At 43.5% G+C, this 14,556-nt stretch overlaps 2 protein-coding genes across 3 annotated transcripts in view; both read left to right on the top strand.

Annotated features, from left to right (window-relative positions):
- chmp4ba (charged multivesicular body protein 4Ba) overlaps positions 1 to 1,651 on the top strand; it is a 13,379-nt gene extending 11,728 nt beyond the window's left edge. Inside the window, exons 4-5 of the mRNA XM_007579206.1 lie at positions 93 to 219; positions 302 to 1,651. Coding sequence (XP_007579268.1) covers positions 93 to 219; positions 302 to 366 — 192 coding nt within the window. The 3' untranslated portion in view covers positions 367 to 1,651. The remainder of the gene's footprint in view (positions 1 to 92; positions 220 to 301) is intronic.
- A 1,463-nt stretch (positions 1,652 to 3,114) lies between these two features.
- The window catches only part of ahcy (adenosylhomocysteinase), a 30,447-nt gene continuing 19,005 nt past the window's right edge, over positions 3,115 to 14,556 (top strand). For both annotated transcript variants that reach the window (XM_007579207.2, XM_016664795.1), the window contains exons 1-7: positions 3,115 to 3,280; positions 4,793 to 4,983; positions 6,002 to 6,077; positions 6,152 to 6,304; positions 11,212 to 11,324; positions 11,398 to 11,605; positions 11,673 to 11,760. In XM_007579207.2, the coding sequence (XP_007579269.1) occupies positions 3,253 to 3,280; positions 4,793 to 4,983; positions 6,002 to 6,077; positions 6,152 to 6,304; positions 11,212 to 11,324; positions 11,398 to 11,605; positions 11,673 to 11,760 (857 nt within the window). In that variant the 5' untranslated portion in view covers positions 3,115 to 3,252. The remainder of the gene's footprint in view (positions 3,281 to 4,792; positions 4,984 to 6,001; positions 6,078 to 6,151; positions 6,305 to 11,211; positions 11,325 to 11,397; positions 11,606 to 11,672; positions 11,761 to 14,556) is intronic.

Genomic DNA, 14,556 nt, shown 5'->3' on the forward strand with positions numbered 1-14,556 from the left:
GGCGGCCATCTAATGGAGCGCTGCGGCGGCCATCTTTAATGCCTAATGGAGCGCTGTCCAGATTATAGCCTAATCCCCGTCTCTGTGTTCAGGATGAGCTGATGGCGGAGCTGGAGGAGCTGGAGCAGGAAGAACTGGATAAAAACCTGCTGGAGATCGAGGGAACAGAAGACGTGTCTCTGCCCAGCGTCCCGTCCACGTCGCTTCCCTCTCAGCCAGGTGAGACTTCCTGTTCAGACTTACCTGCTTTTGCGCTGGACGCTCTGCCTCACCTTTGACCTCTTCTCTGTTTCTGCTCCAGCCAAGAAGAAGGTGGAGGAAGACGAGGACGACATGGCCGACCTGGAGGCCTGGGCAGCCAACTAAGCGGGGTTTCCCTAGCAGAGCAGCAGGGGCTGTCAGCTGCTGATGCTGCTCTGCATCCCAGCTTCTCTTCCTGCTGAGCGACCTCTGACCTCTGTTCCCTCTGAGTGAAACAAAAAGTCCTCCAGGAGCCTGAGGCTACCGTGTTTGTGGAAATGGTTTGTGCGCGTGTGTGTGTGTGTGTGTGTGTGTGGTGTGTGTGCAGCAGCAGGACCAGGCTTGTTTTGCAGCAATGTGAAGCATCAACTCGTGTACAGAAAGTGGCGTGGCGTTGCTGCTCTCCATGTTCCTGTCAGTCTGCTGCACTGCAGAGATGATGAACCCGTTTCTGCTGAATGTCTTAGGAACGTCGGATCGGTACTGAACCATGATTCACATATTACTGAGGGAGCGTTTGCTCCTGTTGCACAGCTGGAGTTTAAGTTTTCATGAAACCTTCGCTGCTTCGCTTCAGCCACACCTTCAAGTCTTATTTTCCTTAAAGCAATTTGGAAGAAAACATGAAAAATTTTGCTTCCTTTCAAGAGTTTAAATAATCTAAAATTTCACACACATCTCTGAAACAGATATGTTGCATCAACCAACTGCTTAAATTTTCTCTGAATGTGAATTTAGCTTCAGTGATTTCATCAACAACCGGAATGTTCTGCAGGAAAAACACGCCGCGTTCTGCTCTGAGCTGCTGCTCTTCTCACTGAGTTAATCTCCTCAGATTGCTGAACGGTTTGGGATTAAATGAGACTGAGGTGAACTCCTGACGGAAGGTTTCGTGTTTCAGCTGTAAATTGATAAGTTGATGTTTGATCCGTTTCTGATTGGCCTGCTGCTCTGCTGAATGAAACGTGCCTGACACCTCCTGCGCCTTGTGGTTTGCGGTTACCTAACGACTGGCGTTATGTGTAACTCTGCTCCAGCACTCACTGATGGACCCGATGGGTTCTGGTTCTGACTCGTTCTTCCTGCTGAAATCACCATGGAAACAAGCTTCTGCTCACTGCCGGGCTGCAGCCTCTCCTCCTGCTCGTCGGATCTAAACTTTGATAAAAGCGTTGCAGCTCTCCAAGCCGCTCTTTGTATTTATAAGTAAAAAGCTCCAACATATGCTGGGATTACTTTACCTCAGATGTCAACATGCTCTTCCCGACTGCGCTGGTTCTAGACTTTATGTGGTGCAAGCGGTTTCACTGTTGCTACAGCACAGGTAACCTGAATAAAGTTTGGATTCAATGACTTGTAAGAATTGCTGATTTTCCAAATAAAAGAATTAGATTTTTATGCTTTTTCTCAATCAGCCATTGCTGGACCTTTTTTTCCAGTTTTTTAAATGTTCCTCCTTTATTAAATGGTTTTGACTCTTTTTTTTAAGTCTTGGTGGACGAAGTGGTTCCCAAATTCATTTCCGGGTCAAAGATATTTTAAAAATTTATCCATAGATAAACAGAACTGGTCCAAGAACTGATCCTTGAGGAACACCTCCACCAACAGCTTCCTTGTTTTCAAGCTCAAACTCTTGATTTGACAGTTTCTGTCATCCACTTTGATTTTCAAACATTTGCAGAACGAATCATTTACTGCTATAAAAACATGTTTCCTTTAAATAGTTTTAAGTTTTTGGTTTTTTCTAAACTCGGCCTCACAGAGCCAGAGGAACCTGAGCTGGCAGTTCTACATCTGCTCCTAAATTACCTGTAGCATAATGTTACAGCTCAATGTCAAAGGTCACACTCAGACCGTCCGTCTTACCAGTTGCATTTCTTTGATATTTTCTAACTACAGCTACAGAAAATGTGACTTGCATGCAAAGTTACAATTTAAACATCTGGGTTGCATAATTTATGATGGTGGAGAAGATGGTGGGTCAGCTTTGACCCCCTTCCACGTATAAGTTACATTATACATTTGGCTGATTCAGATGATTGTGTTATTACCAGACATTTGGACGCTTGGCACACATATACACGAAACAATTAGATGTTTTATAAACATAAAAATGAAGTTGGAAACCAGTCTTAAATTAATTCCATTTCTGCAGCAGCAAAACACAAAAACATGAACAGAAAATTAAAAAATAGTTTGCTTCTACTTCCCGGACCAATCTGGATGTATAAAAACTGAAGACACCAGTGAGTTATTAACTGCAGGCAATATATTCACTGCTTCACTGGAGGTTTTTTGTTTTTATTTTCTCAGCTACCCCTTTACATATCCAGATCATATTCTTAAAGCCTCAACTGCCTTTCATTGGGGAGCAGCAGAGGGTCTACTCCCCACATCTTTATGGATAATAGAGTTCCTAAATGTTGTTCACTTATATTTAGGAACTCTCGTATACAAAGACTATGTTTCTACTTGTAACAATTTTTCTGCAATAACAGTCCAAAGAAATGAAATGAAAGCTTTACCTAGGAGTTAATTTTGAGTTAAATTATTATACAAAACCGGGGAGATTTACATAAAGCGTTGAATCACTGGTTATAAATAGAGATGTCGGTTTTAAACATTAAATATACTCCCAGAAGAACTATGCGCTACTGTTTTTTTTGTTGTTTTTTTGCAACTTTTGTGTCGAGGCTTACTGAATAACAGCTGAAAACACCGACAGAGTCCAGTCCAGACTCGCTCTAACTACATTTTCCACAGTCAGTGAACGCCCCACGTCAAAATTCACGTACTGATTGGCTACCCGGCTGTGGGGTGGGAGCTGCTCCAGCCAATAGAAAACCAGAGTATCCCCGCGTCGGAGCCACCCAGCTACGGAGAGCAGCCTGAACGAAGCCCGGCCGATAAAAACCGAGCCGTCATGTTTCTGTCCCTCCCTCTCCGCCTCAGTTCGCCGGCCAGGCTGCAGCTTCAGTCAGACTCCTCGGAACCAAACTACACTGAACAGCCATGTCTGAGAAACTACCCTACAAAGTTGGTAGGTCGCTGCGCTCCTTTTCTCGCCGTTTAATTGGTATTTACCGAAGTAGCTTTGTTGGCGAGTCGCTGGCGAGTTGTTGAGGTTGAATGTTCTAACTGGTTCTGACGGGTTCAGAAACTTTAACAGAACCCAATATTCAACTTTATGTTCGCATATTACTTACGAATCCGGTTTTAGCCTTAGGACTTATGTTTTCCAGACAGAGTTCACTTGTTAGCATGCCTTACAGATTAATGTGTAGTTGTAGTTTAAACATCCCCGCGTATTTCACATTCTAATTTAATCTTCGGTAGTTCTGTAGTTTATTAGTCCGGGTCTCATGTTTACATTTCACAGGCTTGTAGTTCAGTCGTGAGAATGAATCGACATGTACTCGCGCCCAGCATGGGCTTCTCTTGTACCTGAAGCAGCTCACCAAACGCTTCTGGGTAATGTAGTTAATCAGCACAGCCCGTGGCTCGGCGCTCCACTGCTCGCGCGGTGTTTGTAAACTCTATCTCCCGTGATGCCTCGCGCTTCACCGCCAGTTTGCTTCGTGAGTGACAAGAACAGGCAGAGATTATGCTGCACCGACTGAGAGTAGCTACATAGCTGTAACAACACGTGGTCTCCATACGCGCTTAGTGTCTGTCTTTTTATAGTTTTATTTATGATTTTCAATAGTTTTAATGTGTTTTTCAGGTTCTGTTGTACATGTAATCTTAATGGCTTCAGATGTGTGAAAAATCGTGATCAAACACATCAAAAGTAATCAAAAAGCAAATTAAAACCTGTTGGCGCCAGTTAAGCAACAACAAAACAGCAAAGCAAAACAATTTATTTGAAATTGACGCTGTTGGATCGTCATGTGATTGGAAGCTAACAAAATATGATTGACATGATCAGTGGGGTCAAAGTCTAAACAAACACTGTCAAAGGCCTGCAGAAATCAAACTTAACCATCTTAATTCATGCACTGGAGTAATGTTAGAGTATTTTACTGGTTTATGTGACGCCAGATTTGTAAATGTTAACTTTCTGCTGCCCATTGGTCAGGTTTGGTCATTCTGCTTCAGTTCAGCGCAGAATGGATTTTAATTGACGCCAAGAAGTGAAATGAAGGTGCAGAGAAGGGAGTTTTGGCTGAACAGGATACTTTTTCTGAGTGTGTCTGACTCGGTCAGGACCGACCCAAATCTGACCAAGTTTGAAAAAATGTCTGTTCCTCTCAGTTTACTTGCATAGAAACATTTTAAAGAGTAATTGGGTGTCTTGATGACCAGGATCAGTTGGGATGAATGTGACTGAATTGAAGAGGTTTTTGTGAGGTTCCTGCAGACGGCGTTCTGGTGAACTTGGACGTTTTCCAGTGTGATTTATTCCTCCTAGCTGAGCTGAAAGTTTGATGTTTTTTTGCAGGAAAGAGAATAAATAAAAGCTTTTACCGAGTGAAAAACCTCTGAATATTGAGCCAGATGTTGTTAATGTTTCCTAACCGTTGTCCTCCCTGGCGGCGCCGGTCGGGTCCAGCTGACATCAGCCTGGCGGAGTGGGGGCGGAAGGCCATCACCATCGCAGAGAACGAGATGCCAGGCCTGATGAAGATGAGGGAGCTGTACGGCCAGTCCAAGCCGCTGAAAGGCGCACGCATCGCCGGCTGCCTGCACATGACGCTGCAGACCGCCGTGCTCATCGAGACCCTGACGGCCCTCGGAGCCGAGGTGACCTTTGACCCTGTGCTGCCGGCTGAGTTAATGCTGAACTAATGAAGGAGCTCTGTTGTGTTTATGGCAGCTGTTTGCTCTCAGGCTCTGCAGGGGGCCAGCATATCGATCTAATGTTGACTCAGTTCTGCTCCTCAAGGCTGCTGTGCGGTTATCACATCTGGGTCTGTCCGATCTGGACTGGTCCCATCCTGCCCAAACCAGCAGGATGGGACCAGAAAACTGCCTGTGTCAGAGCAGAACTGGACTTCTGGAGAGGAAATGGGTTCTAACCTCGTCCATATTCATTTCCTCAGACCTGCAGCCTTTGTGTTCTGACACCAGGTGGCAGCAGTGAGCGACACACTTGCAGTTAAATAATCATAAAATTTCAAACAGGTCTGTTTTTAAGCAGAATGTGAACCCAACCTGAACTGCAGGATGATTGTAACGGGTCAAAGCAGTTGGCCATGTTGGACCGGCCCGGCGCTGCTGCAGCTGCTGCAGCTGCTGCAGCCTGAAATCACTCACTGGAAGCTCTGGCTTTAAGTTCATCTGGAGTGACTAAATCTAGTCTGAGTTACTCTGGAAAAACACCAAATCTGACCAAGTATTTTTGTCTAGTTTCTAGAGCAAATATCTCAGTTCAGTTAAGACAAAAATAACTGAAAAGTAACAAAATATAATGGCTTGTTTTCATTAATAATGAATATTGATAAAATCCTCCTGTTACTTCACTGATAATCTGTTTGATGAGTGAAGTAATTCACCAGTCCTCATTTATTATCAATATTAAGGATTTTTTCTCCCTGTGTTTTTCTGACTGAACTGAACTTGGATGTTTGTTTGGTCAGATTGAGTTTTTTGCAGTGTAGGATCAGGTGATGTAAAAGATAAACATGCAGCGAACATGATCGATTCGCCAATAAATCTGTTTCTATTGATTATTAATGGAGGTGGATGTCATCTCATCAGAGGTGGTTTGAACTGTGAAAGGTGAACATGGCCGACCTCTGACCTCTGACCCCCTCCACAGGTTCAGTGGTCCAGCTGCAACATCTTCTCCACCCAGGACCACGCCGCCGCTGCCATCGCCAAAACCGGTGTTCCAGGTACCAGACGGCGCCCCCTGTGGCCGCTCGGCGTAGCGCGCAGGCAGGAAGTGACCTCTGATTTATTTTTAAAGTTTACGCCTGGAAGGGCGAGACGGACGAGGAGTACGTGTGGTGCATCGAGCAGACGCTGTACTTCAGAGACGGAGCGCCGCTCAACATGATCCTGGACGACGGCGGAGACCTCACCAACCTGGTGCACCAGAAGTACCCCAAGCTGCTGCCAGGTGGGCCTCCTGCCCGCTTCAGGCTGTGCAGGTTCATTCCTGAAGGCAGGGTTTCCAAGGTGTGGTGCGGGGGCCATGTGTGGCCCCTGCCTTCAGATGCAGCGGGCAGCAGTTCCTGCTCGGCTGTTTGATGTAAATTTTCTGTTCCTTTTGAAAAGGGGGTTAACCCTAACCCTCTTCTCATTAATCATCAGGTTTTACCCTTTCTGTCTTTCCAGTAACTTTCACTCCTTCGCTGCACATTAACCAGCTTTTAATCCATTTATGAAACTTTTCTAAAGCATTTCCAAAGAAATTGACATAAATGCAGATTTTTGTTGATCAGAATCTGAAACATTTTGTTCAGTTGTTTTGTCTTTAAATGTTCACTTTTGTTTTAATACGGCGGATATCTTTAGTTTGGATCTAAAGATATCCGCCGTATTATCCACGCCGTTCTCCAACAGTCAAATTATTTAAGGTATTCTTAGTTCATTGTTCAGCTGTTTCGTCCTTTTGGACGCGTGATAAAGTTTGGACACCCTGCTCTAAAGTTTCACGTTTCTCAACAGTTGAGCTCCAGGTTCAGCCAAGTTAATGTTTATGTCTGTAACGCGCTGAAAAAACCCAGTAAAGTCAACCATTTAACTTTTATTCTGCACAAAGTGTAAAAAAGCAGAGGAACGTGTCGGAGCTCCAGGTTCTCTGGCTGCTCTCAAATAAAAGCAGAACTGAAGCGTCCGAGTGAAATACAGAGAAATGAGGTTAAAACTGAAACTGTTTCCTGCATAATTAGATTTATTTTTCATAAAATAATCACTAGGAAATGTTTGCTTTATCCCAAAAGGAAAGTAAATGTTTTTGTAGGTCAGATGAAGTAAACGCTGGTTCAGCTCAGAGTCTCTTATAATCCAGTTTGTTGTTCAGTCAGTTGGTGGGGGGCTGACAGCTGGTGTTTACCGCCACCTGCTGGTGAGGAGTGCAGCGCAGAACGGGAATGTTTTTAAATCTGCCTGAAAAATAACAATGATTTTTCTCAGCTTCTTCAAGGAGAAATATTTACGTTTACATTCTTGAGCTTTAACTCGGTGCTTCGTGTTTCAACTCTTGTTCTCCATATTGAGCTCAGGTCTTAAGGCCCCAATGTACTCGGGCGTACTTCAGTCCGCAGGGACTCGAAGCGGACGTCTGCCGGACAGATGCTTCTGACCGCGAACTCGGTGTCGCACAGTAAACTGCCTGGTGGAAACAGTTTTAACATCGAACTGGTTTTCATGCGACACCGGGCTGATGAGGTCGATAACTATAACTTTACTCGTATAACCAGGGTTATACGAGTTCATATTGTTTCAATGTTCAGACCAACATGATAAAAGTCAACATAAAGTTGTCACGGGGACGTGATGGACACGTAAGCGAAAATACTTAACAGCAACAGGCTTTATATATTCACACAAATATTGACATGGTGAATTATGAGAACAAAACCAAGACGTCGTCCCAGATTCATCGGCAGCGGAGCAGAGAGGTGGTCCGATAAGTTCAGTCTGACTCTTTCTCCCAACAAAGAACAATGATCGGGTATGTGCTCATTTTCAATTGGTGCACAAATTATTACACCGATCACAATTGTGCTTTTAGAACATAATAAACATTCAAAGCTTATTGCATGGATCCCTGATTGCAGCTAAAGCCCCCTGCTGCTCCGCTGCCTGCAGCAGGAAGCTGCGCTGCTCCGGGCAGCGGCTCAGTCTGCCGGATGAACCGACATGTCACTGCCTCTCTGTCCGCACCGAGAGGCGAGTTAAAGCTTCTCGGATGGAGAAACGGAGCTAGGCGCCCAAATAGTTCATCAAACTTGCTAGTTCTCATTAAGATTGTGTGAAATAAAGAATTTGTCACGAGAGAATTTCAGGTCATCGGTAGCTGAGTATGAAGACCCAACCGTCCGCAGACAGAACGCCAGAGTATGTTGGGGCCTTTATTGTGCTAACATTTTATTTTTTTGACAGAGTATATAAAATTACCAGAATAAAGTTATATTATGACTTTATTCTCATATTTTTTTCTATTTTGGCCCAAATCTGGTTGCCAGATATTTTATTTTTCAGATATTTTATGGTATAAAGTTTAACTTGTGCACTATTAAAGTAATGCATAAAGTTATCAGGTTTGTTGATATGTACTCCACTGTAATATGAACTATTGGATCAAAACGTTATTTACACTTTGAACCAGATATTTACATACAGCTGACGGTGAAACGTTTTTTCTTCTTCGCTGTCTGAAGTTGAATCTGAATAAATTTTTGTGGTTTCAGGTCGGTCAGAATCAAAACAATTATTTCTGTTTGCGAAAAGCCAGAAAACTAAATTAGAACATTCTAAGAGATTTTTTTGTAATTTATGTTTTGGTATTTAATTTGATCAGGAAGGTCATTTATCTCAACAGGATTTGTTTGGATTCTTTTAATGTAATTATTTTTTATAATTCTTAACACCTGTCGCGATAAACAATAAATGAATGAATCGCACGACAGATGAAAGTTATCGACCTCGTTTTAATTTGTCGGCTTTATCGTCTCTTCCTGCCCTTTTCTCTTTCTGTTGATGACACTGAATGAAAACGGGCTCAACTCGGTCCTCTCCACTGACTCCCCTCCTCGTTTCCTAAATGCTCAGCTCACATTACATGATCTTAGAACTGTCGGCCGACCGTCGGCCCGTTTTCAAAACCTGAGAGACGCACTAGCCGACAACAAACCGTAAGTATAACGGGTTCGATTGGGTTCAACCGGGTTCAATCGTGCTGTATGTCCAGCCACACAGCAAGAGCTACACCACACGAACCGATTTCTCTCACCGACATTCAGATTTCAGACAGAAGATCCCGTAAAAACCAACTATATCACACGCGAATTTAAAGTAAACGAACGCGGCTGAATGCATAGCCTTATCATTATTACCCGTTTATGTCACGTTAACGATGAACAGCTGAGGAGTTACTGGGTTCATCAGCTGCAGTAGCAAGTTCACTCCAACCCTGTCCTGGTCATTTCTGTGGGTATTCCTCATGAAATGTTGAATAAACATTAATGTTGTTTCCACATATCATCTCCATGTCTGCTGGACTCTGGCTGCTGTGTCAGCTGTTTGGGATTCCCCTCCATGTTTCCCCTTCAGAAAGGCGAGGGGAATCCGCGCTTTCTGATTGGCTGCCTGTCACATTCAGCAGGCTGCCTTCTCGCTCCCAGTCGGGGAAAACCCACAGGCTGCAGCGATAAACTGGCCAAGACAATCCAGCATGTTGAATATGCCTGATTTAGATCGGAGCGGTTCTACCGACTGGACCCGATCAGTCGGAACACACTACAGGAGCATCGTTGGACCTTCTGAGATTGTCCTGAGGGGAAAACCGGGGCAAAGTAGTGTGAACTGGGCTACAGGTCGGAGTGAAGTATTGGATCAGGTGGTCGATGTGCCCATATTCTCCATCTAAATCTAATGATTATTGAAGGATGAATGTAGTAGACAGACTTCATAATCTGGACTCTTTTGGTTGAATGTAGTTTTTATTTCCACTTTGGAAATAAAAACTACAGTTTTTATTCAAGTGCTTTTTTTGTTAACAGAGACTGAGAGTCCATTTTGTTTTTGGTTGTTTATTTAGTTTACCAGTCCCAGTGTTTAGTTTTCTTTTGAAAATAAAGTGTATCTATTTTTGGCAGGACATCTCTTGCATTATTATGTCATTACCATTACATCAGTTTAAAATGGTCTTCAAACAATATTATCGTTTATCGCAATAATTTTTGAGACAATCGCTCAGCAAAATTTATTATCGTGACAGGCCTAATCAGGCATCTCTTTGTGTTTCTGCTTTTCCTCTCCAGGTGAGCAGCTGTTTCTGGAACCGGAGCAAGTCCTGCCCCACCGGCAGCCCCGCGGGTACCTGACGCCGGGCCAGGGGGGCAGCTACCTGTCACCACGGCAACGGATGGTGACTGACACGGCGTTCAAAGTGAAGAGCCACGTGTATTCCCTGGAAGGACAGGACTGCCAGTACAAGCAGATGTTTGGCTCCGAGGTCCGAGGAGCGGTGAGTTACCGGCAGCTCCACTTCAGGTCTGTTTGGTCTGGCACGTCGCGAACCGTGTCACCGCTCGCCCTGCAGGTCATGAGGTTGATCCAGATCATCGCGCAGGCCCGCCACACGGCCAAGCGGATCTCGGATCAGTCCAGCGAGGCGGCGGCTGGCGGCTCCTTCCTGTCCTGGTTTGGACTCGCCTCCTCTGACCTCAGCAACGCGTTTCCCGGCGCCGAGCCCGAGGACAGCGGCGAGTACCTGAAGAAGACCCACGAGTTCCTGGACCGGGCCCTGGAGAACCTGTGTCATATCTTTAAGGTCCGGTCCAGTTGCCAATCCCTCAGTAGAACCGGGTCACAGCAGCGCCTCATGTCTCTCTGTCTATGCATTGCAGCTGAACCATAACCAGCTTGCCCAACTTGTTGCCAACCTGGGCGCCGCGCAGGACGACGGGCGCGCCAACCAGCTGCCGGACTGCGTCCAGGGCGAGAATGGGCCGGTTCTGACGGACCTGGGCCGGAGGCAGGTTGGTGACCGACCCGGCAACAAGAGGCTGGAAGCCAAAGTTTGGCTCATGCTATGAAAAATAATTTATTAATGTTGGAGGTTCTTTAGTTTGAACTGGGGAACCATCCAGAACCAGAACCCGGGTCAGTCGGCNTTAGGCTTGTTTTTATTTCCAAAGTGTTTTTGCTGGAAACGTTAGAAAACTTCCTTGAACGTGGTGAAAACGTTTTAATTTTACTGTGGAAAACTGAAGGAGCCCTGGAAGTTCTTCTTCTTCTGTTCCTTCTACTTCTCTTGTTTCTTCTTCTCTTGTTTCATATCTGGCCTGTCCTCAGGTATCCGCGGCGTGTCGGAGGAGACCACCACAGGCGTTCATAACCTCTACAAGATGTTGAAAAAAGGCGACCTGAAGATGCCAGCCATTAACGTCAACGACTCCGTCACCAAGGTAACCGGCTGTCTGACCGCCGCCTCCATCGGCAGCCTTCCTCCTCCTCCTCATCGTCAGCACATCTCTGCAGAGTAAGTTCGACAACCTGTACGGCTGCAGGGAGAGTCTGATCGACGGCATCAAGCGAGCCACCGACGTCATGATTGCCGGGAAGGTCGCCGTGGTAGCGGGCTACGGCGACGTCGGCAAAGGCTGCGTCCAGGCGCTGCGGGCCTTCGGCGCCCGCGTCATCGTCACGGAGATCGACCCCATCAACGCCCTGCAGGCCGCCATGGAGGGTGAGCGAGACCGAGGCGCCGAGCATTGGGCCGCAGGAAGTCGACTAACACTGACTTCCTGTTTCAGGGTACGAGGTGACAACGATGGATGAAGCCTGCAAGGAGGGAAACATCTTCGTCACCACGACCGGCTGTGAGGACATCATCCTGGCGCGGTGAGCTCCTGGATATTAAAACTGCAGTTCACTGAATCTCTGAATCTCTGAAACTGAATCTCTGAAACTGAATCACTGAAACTGAATCACTGAAACTGAATCTCTGAATCACTGAATCTCTGAATCACTGAANACTGAATCACTGAAACTGAATCTCTGAATCACTGAATCTCTGAATCACTGAATCACTGAAACTGAATCACTGAAACTGAATCACTGAATCAGTGAATCTTTCCTGGTGCTGAGGCGAAGCCAGCGGTGCTGCAGGGGAACAGGAAGTGACAAGAGCTTAAATTGGGTGATTCTTTTTTTGCGGCAACATTTCGGCTTCAGGACACTTGAAAAAAAAGGGTTAATGTTTTAAGTTTTAAATATTGTGTTACAACACTGACATGCTTAACAATAAGAAATTAACAATGGGAAAGTTCAGGACTGGATGAATTAATAATTACAGGTGTTTTTTTTTACCATTGTCTCTGAATGTGTTCCACCTGTTAGGAACATTTACATGTTAGGAACATTTACATGTAGACCACAAATAGTTAAACATGTAAATTTAGAATAATGACTTTTTCTTAAACAGTGTGTCCCTTTTACTATATAATATGTTTTATTTTTGAAATTGTAACGCATCATGTAGTTACGAATCATTTATGTCTTTATTGTAAAAAAAAAATGTTTGTTCATTATTACTGACAGGATTGAAAATATTGGTAATTTTAAAAACGTATATCAATATGTGCATTTATTGGTCTTCATTTCCCAACATGGCACAGAAAAATTCACAGTATTTAATGTTTCTGTAACAATATTTAGTAAAAACATGTTTTTATTAAATATTAATGGAACATAACATGGTGGATTGTCCCATAACAGGGTGGAAAATGAATGTCTTCTAAAATCTGACGATTTTCATCATTAGTTGCAGAATTGCCTCCTTCAAGTCAAAGTATAGGCAGAGTATTTGTCCTGGCTCTATTTGGGAAAACAGGTGACATCCCTGTAGTGGATTTTCCCCTGACAGGTACTCATTGTTCCCCTCACAGGAGTCAATGGGGGCAACTAGTTAAATGAAAACAGACAAAAAGACATCTGATAATACCTCAGACTACTCTGCAACTCTGTTCCATCATCTGACATTTTACTTAAAATGATGACTTTCCACCCATAACAGGGTGAAACTTTTCTAACTAATCCACCTGTAGCTCTTTATGCGGTGAACATTTAGCTAGCCAACCTTCAACATAATAACAAACCTTTAATGACTAAATCTAATGTAATGTTTTTTAAATTCTACTGAATAAACATTTTTCACAATCCATCCTAACAGGGTGAAACTTTAAGCTTTACTCATCCAGGTTTAACATATTTAAGATAAGAAAAAGTACAGAGATGGTGACAGTTGAAGCTTACTTTGTTTTCATGGTTGAATTTACTTCAAAACCTTTGATGTCACTTCCTTTAAATGGTTTTTATGGAATTTTAGACTTTTTGAAGGCAAAAAGGAAAAATCCTAACGGTGGAAAGTTAGTACTGGAACATGTATGAGGAAAATATCAAATAAGAAAAATAGTTTCGACAATAATGTTTAGTCCAGTCAATCAACTTATTGAAGAAAAACATTAAAAATATATATTTCTCATAGTTTAAACTTCATGAGGAAGTCTGTTACATGGCTCTGGGGACGCAATGAAATTGAGCATGTTGGTCACCAAAAAGGAGTGTAAAGAACAAAATATTTAAAAGGCATTTAATTTATATTTGAATAATGGCAAACGAATAAATATATAATTAAAATACTTTGATGCAAATATTTGGCACATTTTACAAAAAATAATTGTAAGCAAAACATGGGGACATGGAATGTAGCCGCAAAAAAAGAATCACCCTTTTCCTTTTTTACAGGAATATTTGCTCTCATATGAAGACCCTCAGTTTACCACATAATAGTTGAGTTCTTAAAAAATCACGAGGGAAACGCTGAGCGGTTCCATTTAAATACTTTTATTTACACGAACTGATTTCAGGCTGGTTTTTGTTGGCCAAAAATGTATTAATATCCATTTTTCATGTTTTCTGTGATGTACTATGCATATTGTGATTTTTGTATACATCTATAAATACCATATTTTCCGGATTATAAGACGCATGCTAAAACATACAGTCAAAAAAAAAGGTAATGGAAACAAAACGGTAAGTTTAGTTGAACTTTATTCGACTATGTAACAATACACTCACATTATTTTTATTCTTCTTCCACAAATCCATCAGAGTCCTCCTCTTCTGTATCTGAATTGAACAGCTGCACAGTAAAAAACAAAGTGTCAATTTAACACCTATAGAGTTGAATTTAACTCCGTTTCAGATACTTTTGGTCCCACTCAAATAGTGTCAAATGTCCTCTATAGCCAGTGCAAGGGCGTAGAACGAGTCTGTCATTGGGGGGGACGCATATCGGAAACCTGACAGATCAGTAAATATCTTAAGCAGAAATGTCAAACAGTTATGCCATCAACACATCAGTAACGCGTTACTCTAATCCAGTGGTTCCCAAACTTTTTTTTCTGCGCCCCCCCAGTGGTTTCGAAACATTTTCTGCGCCCCCCACCCCCTATGGATTACAAATGGCTGTCTGGTTGAAATGACGCATGTGACGGGGGTGGGAGGCATCGACTTTTTTGGGGCAAAATGAATGTACGTAGCTGAAAACAGACACCAACATCGGTAGCCTACAAGGTTCTTGTTAAGCTTAAGGTTCTGTATTGATATTAGCTAGTCATCTTTTAGCTAACATTA

The sequence above is a fragment of the Poecilia formosa genome, unplaced genomic scaffold (genome assembly GCF_000485575.1).
Source record: "Poecilia formosa unplaced genomic scaffold, Poecilia_formosa-5.1.2 Scaffold512, whole genome shotgun sequence".
In the NCBI taxonomy this organism is placed as follows: Eukaryota; Metazoa; Chordata; class Actinopteri; order Cyprinodontiformes; family Poeciliidae; genus Poecilia; species Poecilia formosa.